The 13,976-nt window shown below is 37.4% G+C and overlaps 1 protein-coding gene across 2 annotated transcripts in view; it reads left to right on the top strand.

The window, feature by feature from the left end:
* LOC127443013 (rho GTPase-activating protein 45-like) overlaps positions 1–13,976 on the top strand; it is a 51,745-nt gene that overhangs the window by 35,974 nt on the left and 1,795 nt on the right. For both annotated transcript variants that reach the window (XM_051701482.1, XM_051701481.1), the window contains exons 13-22: positions 438–628; positions 1,097–1,212; positions 1,480–1,581; positions 2,229–2,327; positions 2,525–2,688; positions 2,968–3,156; positions 10,745–10,882; positions 11,185–11,420; positions 12,008–12,242; positions 12,436–12,487. In XM_051701482.1, the coding sequence (XP_051557442.1) occupies positions 438–628; positions 1,097–1,212; positions 1,480–1,581; positions 2,229–2,327; positions 2,525–2,688; positions 2,968–3,156; positions 10,745–10,882; positions 11,185–11,420; positions 12,008–12,242; positions 12,436–12,487 (1,522 nt within the window). The remainder of the gene's footprint in view (positions 1–437; positions 629–1,096; positions 1,213–1,479; positions 1,582–2,228; positions 2,328–2,524; positions 2,689–2,967; positions 3,157–10,744; positions 10,883–11,184; positions 11,421–12,007; positions 12,243–12,435; positions 12,488–13,976) is intronic.

The raw sequence follows: 13,976 nt of genomic DNA, 5'->3' as shown, positions 1-13,976 counted from the left end.
CATTATTTTTATTTTTGTTTAATTCAATTTATTTAATATAATTGTTTTTTTCATTTTATTATTTTATTTAATAAAATTGTATTTAATATTATTTTATTTCATTGTATTATTTTATTTTATTTCATTTCTTTTTATTTAATTAAATTTAATATAATTTTATTTTGCTGTATTATTTCATAGCATAGTATTATATATAGCAGCTTTTTATTAGAAATGTGCAACAATGTAAATGCATACGTCGAGCTGTAACTTAGCTAAAAGTAAATATAAGTGTCTGAACAAATTTTAGTGAAGCCTGGACTGCAAAGATTACTGAATAATTCACAATAAGACCTGGAAATCTGTATTAATAAAGTAAATAGGCTGTTTTTCCTGTTTGGAAAGTTGATCCAGTTGAGCAGATGAATTTTTTATAATTTCTCTTCCTCTCTGTCCAGTGCACGATCTCGTACTATCAGACGATGCATGTGCAGACCGCAGCTCTGCCGGTTCATTTCCAAACGCTGTGTGAGAGCTGTAAACTGTACGATCCCGGTCAGCAGTACGCCGCCTACGTCAAAAACCTGCAGCTCACCACTGAACTGCCCATACAGTACCAGTTTGAGCCATACTCGGCCTCCAGCCACCAGTAAGACATTCCCTTATTAGTATACTTTATGTGCTTTGAGTTCTAGAGCAATGCATTATGGGAGTATGTCAAAGTAGTATGTGAAAAAGTATGTAGTATGCAACAATAACAAAAAGAGTAGCTGTAGTATTAGTGAGTGGCATCCAGTTATCATCTCAGCAATAAATTGCATTGAATTTTTAGTCTTAACTCTTGGGAGTGCAATCAAATAATTATTGTTAAAATTGCGATTGATATTGAAACACAATTGCATTGCATCCTGGTATTTGGTGCATACAGAAAATTCACTGTGCACATTATACATACTATATACATCAAAAATAGTATGAGTAGAATTGTAGTATGATATTCTGCACTCAAAGGCTGCTTGAAGTGACATGAAATGTTGCAGTAAATGATGTTGTGCCATACCATTTAGTAACTTGGAATGTGTATTGAGTTTAGCATTTTTACTTTTATCCCTTTCAGTCTTGTTCGGACCCGGAACAACAGCCTCTGTAGGCAGAGCAGCTCTGAAACCCTGCCCACCACAGAGGAGGTGGGATTTGGAGAAGGGGGTGTGGTTAAACCAAGACGAGGTCAAGGTCAGTTCTACAGACTAATGCTGCTGCTCAGTGTTAAATTAGGGTTTGATTAATTTGACATGCCGCCTTAAAACGAGGCACACATATAGACTATAATTTTAAAGTCACCATGAAATCAAAAATGACAATAATTACTTGTTTAATACATGGTCCTGGTCTAAAATCAAGTCACACTGTTTTATGTCACATTACAGAAGTAAAATGGGTTATGAATGCTGTTTCATATTGACTGTAATATTATTAAAGAATAATTGGTCATGTTCACAGGTAGAGATCATCATCAGGCTCATAAGTCGTGGCCGTCCACACTGAGTGACACTGACAGTGTTGGTGTAGCGAGTGGATTGGGCTCCCCGACATCCAGTACAGGTGCTGAACCCACCAACACTAACAACCCAAACACATCAGTCTGGTTTACAGAAATGAGATTAAATTAAATTAAATAATACAGCTAAATAAAATTAATTAAAATAAAATAATACTGTACAATGAAGTAAAATAAAATAATATTAAATACAATGTAATTAAAAATAAATTCAATGAAAAACATAAAATAATAAAATGAAATAATATTATATTAAATACAATGTAATTAAATGAAAAGAAATACTATGGAAAGCAATACAATAAAAAAACACAATACAATAAATAAAGTTCTAGTAAGTAAAATGTAATTAGATTAAAAAAAATTAATTACAGAAAAATAAATCAAATAAAATGAAATACAATTAAATTAAAGGAAAAATAAGAGAAAATAAAATAATACAATGAAATACAAATAAAATTATAATAAAATAAAAAGACATAAAATGAAATGATATACAATAAAATAAAATAATGGAATAAAAAACAATGAAATACAATTTAAATAAAACAAATACAATACATTTAAATTAGATTAAAGAAACATTAATTAAATAAAAAGAAGTCAAATGAAACACAAAAGAAATGAAATACAATCAAATAAATACATTTACGTTTAAAAAGGTTAATGTTGTATAATGTTTTGTTCACAGGAGACATCTCAAAACCATCAAGGCCAGTGTCTGCTACTACACTGTCATCCAATGAAGATTTAGATGACAGAGATGGTGCCATGACCCCGTTTGAACAAAGTGAGTTACACATTACAGCACAATGCTCATTTTAAAGCTGTGCACATATGTATAATATACTCTGGATATAAGTCATAAAAATATTGTTGGATGTCGCTCTTGCTTAGCTCATATCTCAAAGATTATTTTTCTTTCCTATGGTGTAGTGTATACATGATGATATCCTGTTTCATGATTTGATTGTTTGTTGTGTTTAGGTATAAATGGCATGGAGCCGGAGAGCTCTGCCCCCACTGGACCGTTCAGAAACGTGGGATTATCTAAAGCAGCAAAAACCCATCGTTTGCGCAAACTCCGTACGCCATCAAAGTGCAGAGAGTGCGACAGCTACGTTTACTTCCAGGGTGCAGAATGTGAGGAGGTGAGACAGATTATGCAATTGGAGGCCATATTGGTGTTAGCGAGTTTTCGTTTTTTAAAATTATGCCATCAGTCTGATTTAGCTGATTTGCATTCATTTTCAACAATTCAACACCACCTGATTTAGCTTGAAAGATGTATAATTTTAGATTGGAACTTGTGAGTAATCTGTATATTGGCCAAAACGTAAAAAATGATCTGCCAAAATTTATAAAACTACATTATTATATAGTCAGATCTGTAATTGGACACTGATGTCCGGTGTTTGTGTGTGTGTCAGTGTTTTCTGGCGTGTCATAAGAAGTGTTTGGAGTCGCTGGCGATTCAGTGTGGTCATAAGAAACTTCAGGGTCGCCTGCAGCTGTTCGGGCGTGATTTCTCTCAGGTCCTGCAGGGCGAGAAGGAGGGCGTTCCCTTCATCATCAAGAAATGCATCACTGAGATCGAGAGGAGAGCACTCAGAATGAAGGTGAGAGAAACAGTGTAAAAGCATAAAAAAAGTTCAAAAGCTGTAAAACGAAGACTAAAGGGGTGGTCATATTGGGCTTTGAGCACACACTTTTTTTTCGGACAATGCAACGAATCAGGATATGATGTCACACGGGAGGGCTTCTGGTGTAAGTAAAATATATATCACAAACATAAAAATAATATTATATTAAAATGTTAAAATAGGGGGCCTGGGTAGCTCAGTGGTAAAAGACGCCGGCTACCACCCCTGGAGTTCGCTAGTTTGAATCCCAGGGTGTGCTGAGTGACTCCAGCCAGGTCTCCTAAGCAACCAAATTGGCCCAGTTGCTAGGGAGGGTAGAGTCACATGGGGTAACCTCCTCGTGGTCGCTATAATGTGGTTCGTTCTCGGTGGGGCGCATGGTGAGTTGAGCATGGATGGCGTGAAGCCTCCACACGTGCTATGTCTCCGTGGCAATGTGCTCAACAAGCCGCGGGTTGACGGTCTAAGAGGCGGAGGCAACTGGGATTCGTCCTCCGCCACCTGGATTGAGGCGAGTCACTACATGACCACGAGGACTTAAAAGCACATCGGGAATTGGGCATTCCAAATTGGGGAGAAAAGGGGAAAAAATTCCCCCCAAAAAAACCAATAACAATTTTTTTTTAAAATAGTGACTCCAGCCAGGTCTCCAAAGCAACCAAATTGGCCCGGTTGCTAAGGAGGTGTAGAGTCACATGGGGTAACATCCTCGTAGTCGCGTTTAGTGGTTCTCGCTCACAATGGGGCATGTGGTAAGTTGTGTGTCGATCGCGGAGAGTAGCATGAGCCTCCACATGCTGTGAGTCTCCGCGGTGTCATGCACAACGAGTCACGTGATAAGATGCACAGATTGACGGTCTCAGAAGCGGAGGCATCTGAGACTTGTCCGCCGCCAACCGGATTGAGGTGAGTAACCGCACCACCATGAGGACCTACTAAGTAGTGGGAATTGGGCATTACAAATTGGGGAGAAAAGGGGATACAATTTTTTTTTATAAATATATTCTCTACTCACTTTCCTGCAATAATAAAACTTGCAGCTTCGATATACAGTATGTATCCTTTGAATTGAGCCAAGAGGTCAGATGTTCCGTTCTTCTATTGGTCACCGGTCTTCTCGTCATGCGAATTCACGGTTCAGAGTTCACCAAGCTTGAACTTTGGTACGCAACGTAGTACGACATTTTTTTGCATGAGTTTGGTTTTCCGGTCTGCTGCATTCGGATGCGTTTTAATGGGAGTGAATGGAGCGAGAATTGTAGTGTGACCGCCCCTTACGTTTTTGTCTTTTGGTATGAATCTCTCCAGATTTTAGTTTAGTTTAGTTTAGTTTTTTTGTTTAGTCTAGTTTATTCAATGATAGTTTAGTTTAGTCTAGTCTAGTTTGTAGTTTAGTTTAGTCTAGTTAAGTTTGGTCTAGTCAAGTCTAGTCTAGTTTTTAGCTTAGTTTAGTCTAGTTTAGTTGAGTCTAGTCTACATTTTAATTTAGTTTAGTCTAGTTTAGTCAATGATGGTTTAGTCTAATTTAGTCTAGTCTAATTTAGTTAAGTCTAGTCTAGTTTAATTTAGTCTAGTCTAGTTTAGTTTATTCAAGTAAAGTTTAGTCAAGTCTAGTTTTGTCAAGTATACGGCCGGTTTCACAGACAAGGCTTAAGCCTAGTCCCAGACTAAAATGCCTGTTTGAGCTGTCTTAACTCAAAGCGACATGCACAGACTTATCTTAAAATAGTCGTAGATTTAGCCTGTTCTGGATTGCCGATTGCAAGAGTGAAGATTAGAGCTACTCTAGGACTAAATTAAAGCTTAAATTAATCCTTCAGAGAGGCAGGTTTAACTTCTGCTTAGGACTGCTTGTGAGTGAGCATGGACCACTATTTGAATATCTAAATGAAGACCAACATGCACTACAGAGGCCAGCCAGACGAGTACTTGTGGATAGGAGTAATCCATTAAATTACTTTGATGAAATAGCTTTTCGAGACATGCTTTCGTATGTACAAAGAAAATGCATTGGAGATAATATATTTGCTCGAGCCTAGACTTTCCTCTCTGTTTCAAAGAGGAAAGCCTTTACCCAATTGTCTCCAAGTTCTGATCACATTGAGGTTTTTGGCATTTGGTATCTTTCATCATGAAACTGGTTGTTTGTATGGTGCCAGGGAAGCAACTGTGTGTGGAATAGTTCACAAAGTCTGCAGGGCCATTTGCGAACTGAGGAGTCTTTACATCAAGTTTCCTGATGCTGCTGGCCAAGCCAACTATAAAGTACAATTCTATGAATTTGGGCACTTCCCAGGAGTGATTGGCAGAATAGATGGATGTCATGTTCCCATCAAGTGTCCATCAACTCCTGATGCTGAGGAGTACAGGAACCGTAAGAACTGGTTTTCCATCAATGTTCAGGGTGAATGCACTCCTAATGTAGAGTTTTCAAACATTGTTGCCCATTGGAAATGTGCAACTCACGATTCTAGGATTTTTTCTCAACTCTTAATTGTGTGCTCAGTTTCAGAGAAGACAACATAGTGGATTACTACTTGGTGACAGTGGATATGGTCAGAGTAACTTTTTATTCACTCCATAAATAAATCCGACATCAGCTGAGAAGCAAAGATACAACAGAGCTCATATCTGTACGAGAGGGATGGTCGAGCATATGTTTGGAGTATGGAAAAATCGATTCCAGTGTTTACGCAATACACTTGGTTTCGAGCCAAGAAGATGCTGCAAGGTGTGCTGAAGCAGCTACTACCTGAAGCAGCATTGCTGTCCTGATCCTCCAATGGAAGATCAGCATCAAGCAGATGTGCCCATGGATGAGGCAGGCAATGACCAACAAGAACTTGCACACAGAGTTGCTTTCACATTGCAGCACTTCAACTAGATGAGATGCATTTCAATATGGAATGTATTCATTATGGCTTCAAATAGTGTGCAGCAACATTAAATGAGTGACTAAACCAATGCTGGTTTAAAATGTAGTTTGTGGTGATTAAAATACTCCCACTCATGAATATCATTCAATATGAATTTTACACATCATATTGTTCACCATGGCTGGTAATCACAATTGTCTCCTTACTGTATCTTTTTTGGATCATACATCTCTCTTCCAACTTGTAGAATTCTCATTTTCATTTCATGTTCTTCCTTCAGATATTTCATTTTATGCTCATGAAATTCTCTAGCTAACTTTTCATGCATGGTCATCTTGTTTGTTCTGTGCTGAAAGGTGGTGGCAGCATCTATTCTGAGGGACGCTATAGCAAATGTGGAGGGTACACACTCACTGTGCTCTGGCTCTTCCAACCTGTTCAGATTCCTTTCCTCTGGAAAAAGAAGACCTGTCATGTTTCCCGTCACTTTGTCAGTCTGGATTTGACGGGACCGTGGCATTATCCGCCCATGTCTGTCTCCGTGTGGGCGCACGGTCTCTGTTTTATTCCTGGCCGCACACTCTTCTGTCTGTTGTGTTTCATGTCTGAAGTATGGTGACTGGGTCCTAACTTCCTGTCTAGTTCGGTTTCGGTTTGTGTCGGGACCCAGACATTCATACTCCTTGTCTGTCTCTCGCATCCGCGGATGCGTGTGCTCGCATTGCGCCACGCACCCGGGACGCGAGCTCTTGGCTTCTTTGTCGATTAGTTTGAGTGTATATCGCCTCATTGTCTCGGCGATGTGCGCTCATGCCAATCGGTTGTTTTGCCTGCTTGTGAGAGCACGCGGCATTGTTATTGTTTTTGTAGTGCTGCGTGCTTCTCGGTCTGACGTCACACCCCGCTTCCTTGTTTGCTCGTTATTGTTTCATTGCTAACACCTGCCCTGAATTTACCCTCTTGATTTCTCTCCCTATTTTAGTCTCCTCATGTTTGCTGTCCGGTGCCAGTTTGTCTTGTAAATATTCCCTGTGCAGACCTGTTTGTTGTTTCCTCTGCGCTTCAGTCTGTCCGTCACCTTCCGTTTCCAGTGTGGTCCGGTTGGTCCTGATTCCCCGTCATCCTCTGCCCCGTTTCCTGGATAAGTTTTGTCCCCTTCGGGGTGGTTTGTGTTTTCCCCCTCATGGGATTTTGTTTATTTTTGTTAATAAAGTGTTGTTTGGGGGGGCCTGGGTAGCTCAGTGTGTATTGACGCTGACTACCAGCCCTGGAGTCACGAGTTTGAATCCAGGACGTGCTGAGTGACTCCAGCTAGGTCTCCTAAGCAACCAAATTGGCCCGGTTGCTAGGGAGGGTAGAGTCACATGGGGGTAACCTCCTCGTGGTCGCTATAATGTGTGGTTCTCGCTCTCGGTGGGGTGCATGGTGAGTTGTGCGTGGATGCCATGGAGAATAGCGTGAAACCTCCACATGCGCTATGTCTCCGCGGTAACACGCTCAACAAGCTACATGATAAGATGCGTGGATTGACGGTCTCAGACGCGGAGGCAACTGGGATTCGTCCTCCTCCACCCGGATTGAGGCGAGTCACTACGCCACCAAGGGGACTTGGAGCGCATTGGGAATTGGGCATTCCAAATTGGGGAGAAAATAAAAATAAATAAATACTGCGTTTGGGTCCTTCCTCTCCCCAAACCCGTGACAACACCGTTAGAAGCACAAATAACCGCATATCGTCCTTAGAATGAAAGAAGAATAAAGATTGACACAGACAATGGAATATATTTACCAATGGAAGTAACCAATTTACTTTTTTGGTATATGTACCATTTGTGCTCAGTTCTTCATCTGAACTGTCCAAATGGTCATTGTCTGGTATACCATCCAGAGGTTGCTGGTGCTCTATTATTCCAGACAGCAAGTCACTCAATTCATCAGTCTTGTCTTTTTTTTGGTGGTCCACCACCAGTAGTAAATCGCTCTCTTCTGATCTCTGCATTCTGTTTAAGGTTCTTCCACAGAGTCTATAAAGGCAGATATCATTCAATATAAGTGATGTCACAAAAATATGAATATGAGAAATGTGCAATACCGATAATAATGAAGGTATCTCACCTGAAGTTGTTGTACTGTTCTTGTGGTGACATTTTCATTTGCATTGAATTCACTGCAAATTGCAGCCCAACCACTCTTTTTCTTTTGTTCAGTAGCAGTAGTATGGTTTTTACTTTCAATAACTGGATGGTTTGACAAAATTTCTTTTAGTAGCGTTTTTTTCATACTCACTAAAGTTTTTTGAACTAATTATTTTTGCCTCTGACATTGTTTTGTCTCAAGATTCACACAAGTAATGGTGTTTTTTGTTCCATTCTGGGTTTTAATGAGCACCATTAGACCAGCAGCATGTGCTCATACTAACCCTAATCGGGCTTAACCCAGGTATTCTCATTTAGGCTTACTTACCTTACTACAGGACTCCATAGTCTCTGACTAACTAAGCCACATTCACGAATGCTACTTAAATGTCCTAGTTTAACTAGTACACATTAAGGCCTACTCCTGGTTTAATCTAAGCCCTGTCTGTGAAACCGGGCCATAGTATAGTGTAAATTTGTCTAGTTTAGTTCAGTTTTTAGTTTTCTAAAGTTTAGTCAAGGATAGTTTAGTCTTATTTAGTCTAGTCTAGTTTAGTTTAGTCTAGTCTATTTTAATTTTAATCTAATCTAGTTTAGTCAATGATAGTTTTGTCTAGTTTAGTCTAGTCTAGTATAGTTTAGTTTAGTTTAATGATGTCTAGTTTAGTTTAGTCAGCAATAGTTTATTTTATTTTAGTCTAGATTAGTTTAGTCAAGGATTGTTTAGTTTTGCATAGTTTCAGTTAGTTTTGTCAAGTATAGTTTAGTCTGGTCTAGTATAGGTTTTAATTTAGTATAGTTCAGTTTAGTCTAGTTTAGTCAATGATAGTTTAGTCTAGTTTAGTTTAGTCAAGGATTGTTTAGTTCTGTCTAGTTTAATGTAGTTTTGTCAAGTATAGTTTAGTCTAGTCTGGTCTAGTTTAGTCTAGTCTGGTCTAGTATAGTTTTTAATTTAGTATAGTTTAGTCTAGTTTAGTCTAGTCTAGTTTAGTTTAATGATATCTAGTTTAGTTTAGTCAACAATAGTTTAGTTTAGTTTTCTAAAGTTTAGTTTAGTCTAGTTTAGTTTTTAGTTTAGTTTAGTCAAATATAGTTTTGTTTATATTAGTTTAGTCAAGTATAGTTTAGTCTAGTTTCGTTTTTAGTTTAGTCTAGTCAAGTACAGTTTGGTCTAGATGAGTCTAGTCTAGTTTGTAGTTTAGTTTAGTCAGGGATAGTTTGGTCTAGTCTAGTTTAGTCTAGTCTATTTTAATTTTAATCTAATCTAGTTTAATCAATGATAGTTTTGTCTAGTTTAGTCTAGTCTGGTATAGTTTAGTTTAATGATATCTAGTTTAGTTTAATCAACAATAGTTTATTTTATTTTAATCTAGTTTAGTTTAGTCAAGGATTGTTTAGTTTAATTTAGTTTTGTCAAGTATAATTTAGTCCGGTCTAGTTTAGTCTTGTCTGGTCTAGTATAGTTTTTAATTTAGTATAGTTCAGTTTAGTCATGTTTAGTCAGTGATAGTTTTGTCTAGTTTAATTTAGTTTTGTCAAGTATAGTTTAGTCTGGTCTAGTATAGATTTTAATTTAGTATAGTTCAGTTTAGTCTAGTTTAGTCAATGATAGTTTAGTCTAGTTTAGTTTAGTCAAGGATTGTTTAGTTTTGTCTAGTTTAATTTAGCTTTGTCAAGTATAGTTTAGTCTGGTCTAGTTTAGTTTTTAAATTTAGTATAGTTCAGTTTAGTCTAGTTTAGTCAATGATAATTTAGTCTAGTTTAGTTTAGTCAAGGATTGTTTAGTTTTGTCTAGTTTAATTTAGTTTTGTCAAGTATAGTTTAGTCTGATCTAGTTTAGTCTAGTCTGGTCTAGTATAGTTTATAATTTAGTATAGATCAGTTTAGTCTAGTTTAGTTTAGTTTAATATCTAGTTTAGTTTAGTCAACAATAGTTTAGTTTTCTAAAGTTTAGTCTAGTTAGTTTTTAGTTTAATTTAGTCAAATATAGTTTTGTCTATATTAGTTTAGTCAAGTCTAGTTTAGTCTAGTTTAGTTTTTAGTTTAGTCTAGTTTAGTCAAGTATAGTTTTTTCTAGATGAGTCTAGTTTAGTCTAGTCTAGTTTGTAGTTTAGTTTAGTCAAGGATAGTTTAGTCTACTCTAGTCTAATCTTTTTATTTTAATCTAATCTAGTTTAGTCTAGTCTACTATAGTTTAGTCTAGTTTAATGATATCTAGTTTAGTTTAGTCAACAATAGTTTATTTTATTTTAGTCTAGTTTAGTTTAGTCAAGGATTGTTTAGTTTTGCATAGTTTCAGTTAGTTTTATCAAGTATAGTTTAGTCTGGTCTAGTATAGTTTTTAATTTAGTATAGTTCAGTTTAGTCTAGTTTAGTCAATCATCCTGGTCAGTTGTCCGTTACAGTCAAGTGAAATTAACTGGCAATTACAAATCAATTTGCAATTTAGACCAAATCATTAAAAAGAACCAGTTCAAAAGAATGATTCATTCACGATTTGGACATCACTACTCCCAAAACAGTTTTTAACCCTCTCTATTTACGTGTCTGTAGGGAATCTATCGTGTGAATGGAGTGAAGACCCGTGTGGAGAAGTTGTGTCAGGCGTTTGAAAACGGTAAAGAGCTGGTGGAGCTTTCTCAAGCGTCTCCACACGACATCAGCAACGTGCTCAAACTCTACCTCAGACAGGTGAGTCAGCTCACACAGAGAAACAAATCCTTCCAATACTGATGATTCAGATGAAATTTACTACGTTTTCAAGTCAAGCGGGTAAATGTGGTAAGTATGTGTGCTGGTTTATCTAAGAAGTTATATCCAATTTTTAAACTCATGTCATGTGAAAAAAGTCCAGTGTAAACCTGGCAATTTTTCACTTGGTGGAAGTAATACAGAAAGGATGTGATGTAACTTGCCAAAAAAACATTAAGATGAAAATAACTCTCAAGGGTATTGCGAATGGCACAATTATGGTCTCTGTCGTTACCCGTCAGCTCCCAGAACCCATCATGCCATTCCGTATGTATAATGATCTGATGGGACTGGCGAAGGAAAGCCTGCAGTCAGATTCAGAGGTGGGTGAGGGGGTGAAGGGGCCGGAGCTGATGCATCGAGGGTCAGAAACAGAACCGGAGGTGTTGACGCTGGTAGAGAAACTCAGAGAGCTGCTGAAGAGGCTTCCTCATGCTAACATCGCCACACTGAAGTACATTATTCAGCACCTGCACAGGTAAGAATCTGCACCAACACAGCTTTAAAAACTGTTTATAACATAATATAAAGTGTTCATAAACCTCCTAGTGTTTCATGATGCAAATGCAAATGCATGATTTAAATGATTGAAATTATTTAGTTAATTTAGTCATTATTACAAACAAATTAGGGAGTATTAAAGTGATTTTTGCCATTTAAAAATTAAATTATAGTTAATAATTTAACAGTAATTCTTGTAATATTATTTTAAGTTAATAATTTAGTCATATTAGTTATAACAAAAAAAATGAGGGGGTATTTAATTAGTTTGTAATGTAATCATTTACTCGATACAAGGCATGCAAAAACAAAATAAACCAGTAATTGATAAACAAAATGGACAATAACTTTTTTTTTTTTTAGGTTGTAGGTTAACATTTATATCTTTATGACAAAAGGGAAATAAAGCTTCTGTTTTAGGTGCGGTAACTGGTCACCGTTTTTAATAACAATTGTTAATGACTGAAATTTTATATTAGCAAAAATGTAATTGTGCTAAGGGTTATTAGGTAATATTTAAGAATTATGTGTAATGTAACTGTTGAAACATTTTCTCTCTCTTAGAGTATCTGAACTGGAGCAGGATAATAAAATGAGTGCCAGTAATTTAGGTATTGTATTCGGCCCAACGCTGATGAGACCCAAACCCACCGGGGCGACGGTGTCTCTCTCATCACTGGTGGATTACCCTCATCAGGCTCGCATCGTAGAGGCTCTGATCATCTTCCAGCACAACATCTTCATCTCGACTAACACACCGTCATCCTCTTCCTCACTCACCTCTCCAACACAGGGCCAGGTGTGCATGTTCACTTGGATCTATTATGCAGGTTTATAAAGGGATGGGCGGGTTTAATCAGAGCATACTTATTTATTTTAATTATTTTTCTTTTGTTTGCTTTGCGGCTTTGATACAATATGTATTGTGACTTCATCAGACTGTCACAAGTGTTTTATGGGCAACTCTCATTGTGTAATTTTCCTCCATGCAGGAATGTGAGACTGAAACTCATGAAGAGAAAAACAGAGTCGATCTGGAATGTGGTGAGATTAATACAAGAATTGGAGTTAAAATTAGATTGAAAAGTTGGAGTCAGAATAAGAGTTGGAATTTCTAGGGTCCTTAGTTAAAATTGAAATTGAATTGAAATCTGCATTAGAATTTGATTTATGGTGCATTCACGTCATGTCAGATTATCTGAATTAGCATAATACGGTAGTTTACACATATTTCTGTTTGATATGCCGTTTTATTACAGCCAGTGTTACCTGCATCTCTTAAACATTTTGCAAGAACATATAGAGGCGAATTAATGAATGAAAGTTCTGATTAAATATTTTATTGTTATCAAAAACAAAACTGGCACTCGGAAAGCTACAATAGAAACAAATCATTTCCGAGGTCAGAAACAGCTCCGAGTAGAATCTTTAAATAATTACTGTAATTCCGGTGGATAGCTCAGTGGTAAAGACGCTGACTACCACCCCTGGAGTCGCGAGTTTGAATCCAGGGTGTGCTGAGTGACTAAGCAACCAAATTGGCCCGGTTACTAGGGAGGGTAGAGTCACATGGGGTAACCTCCTCGTGGTCGCTATAATGTGGTTCTCGCTCTCGGTGGGGTGTGTGGCGAGTTGTGCGTGGATGCTGCAGAGAATAAGCGTGGAGCCTCCACATGCGCTATGTCTCCGCAGTAACGCACTCAACAAGCCACGCGATAAGATGCGCTAATTGACGGTCTCAGATGTGGAGGCAACTGAGATTCGTCCTCCGCCACCCGGATTGAGGCGAGTCACTACGCCACCACGAGGACTTAGAGCGCATTGGGAATTGGGCATTCCAAATTTTTTTTTTTTTTTACCGTAATTTTGACATGACGTGAACACAGCGTTAGAGTTTGAATTAGAACTGAAGTTAAATTTAGAATTGGTTAGTTCAGGCCATAAACACACGAATCCGTTTGTTATAATCCTCCGTTTGTTTCCTAACATCATCGTTTTCAAATATATGAGGTCGTGGAGAGCGTTTACGAACGTTTCCGTTCTAGTGTGGATGAGAGGCGTAAATGTAGCAAAATCAATGCATTTTCAAATGTGTATGTATTAGTGTGGACGTGACCTTAGGCTTTGAAATACATTTATAATTAGGGATGCATTGATATGAACATTTTGGACCGATACCAATTTTAACAAGAAATGATAAGCTGATACCAATAATGTTACCAATATTTTGACACTTACTTTATTTTGTCATCAGATCTCTGTTCTACTTTGGAATTATGCTTTAAAAATGTAAAAAGAGGTACAAAAGCTTTTTTTTTTTTTTTTTTACTGTTCTAACAATAAAATAACACAGTTCAAGCTTTTAAGTTCCTTTAAGTCCATTAGCACCTAAAACAATGATGAAGTACCTTAATTTTCAGAACCATCATGATAGGTAACAGAGACATACGGTATTTTTTACTTTCCTGACTGTTATAGTGCCAACAATAGGCAGAGGCACGCAGTTTTTCGCAAGTGTCCTCAGAATGACCCC

The sequence above is a fragment of the Myxocyprinus asiaticus genome, chromosome 6, assembly GCF_019703515.2.
Source record: "Myxocyprinus asiaticus isolate MX2 ecotype Aquarium Trade chromosome 6, UBuf_Myxa_2, whole genome shotgun sequence".
In the NCBI taxonomy this organism is placed as follows: Eukaryota; Metazoa; Chordata; class Actinopteri; order Cypriniformes; family Catostomidae; genus Myxocyprinus; species Myxocyprinus asiaticus.
This window is presented reverse-complemented; position numbering and strand designations above follow the sequence as displayed.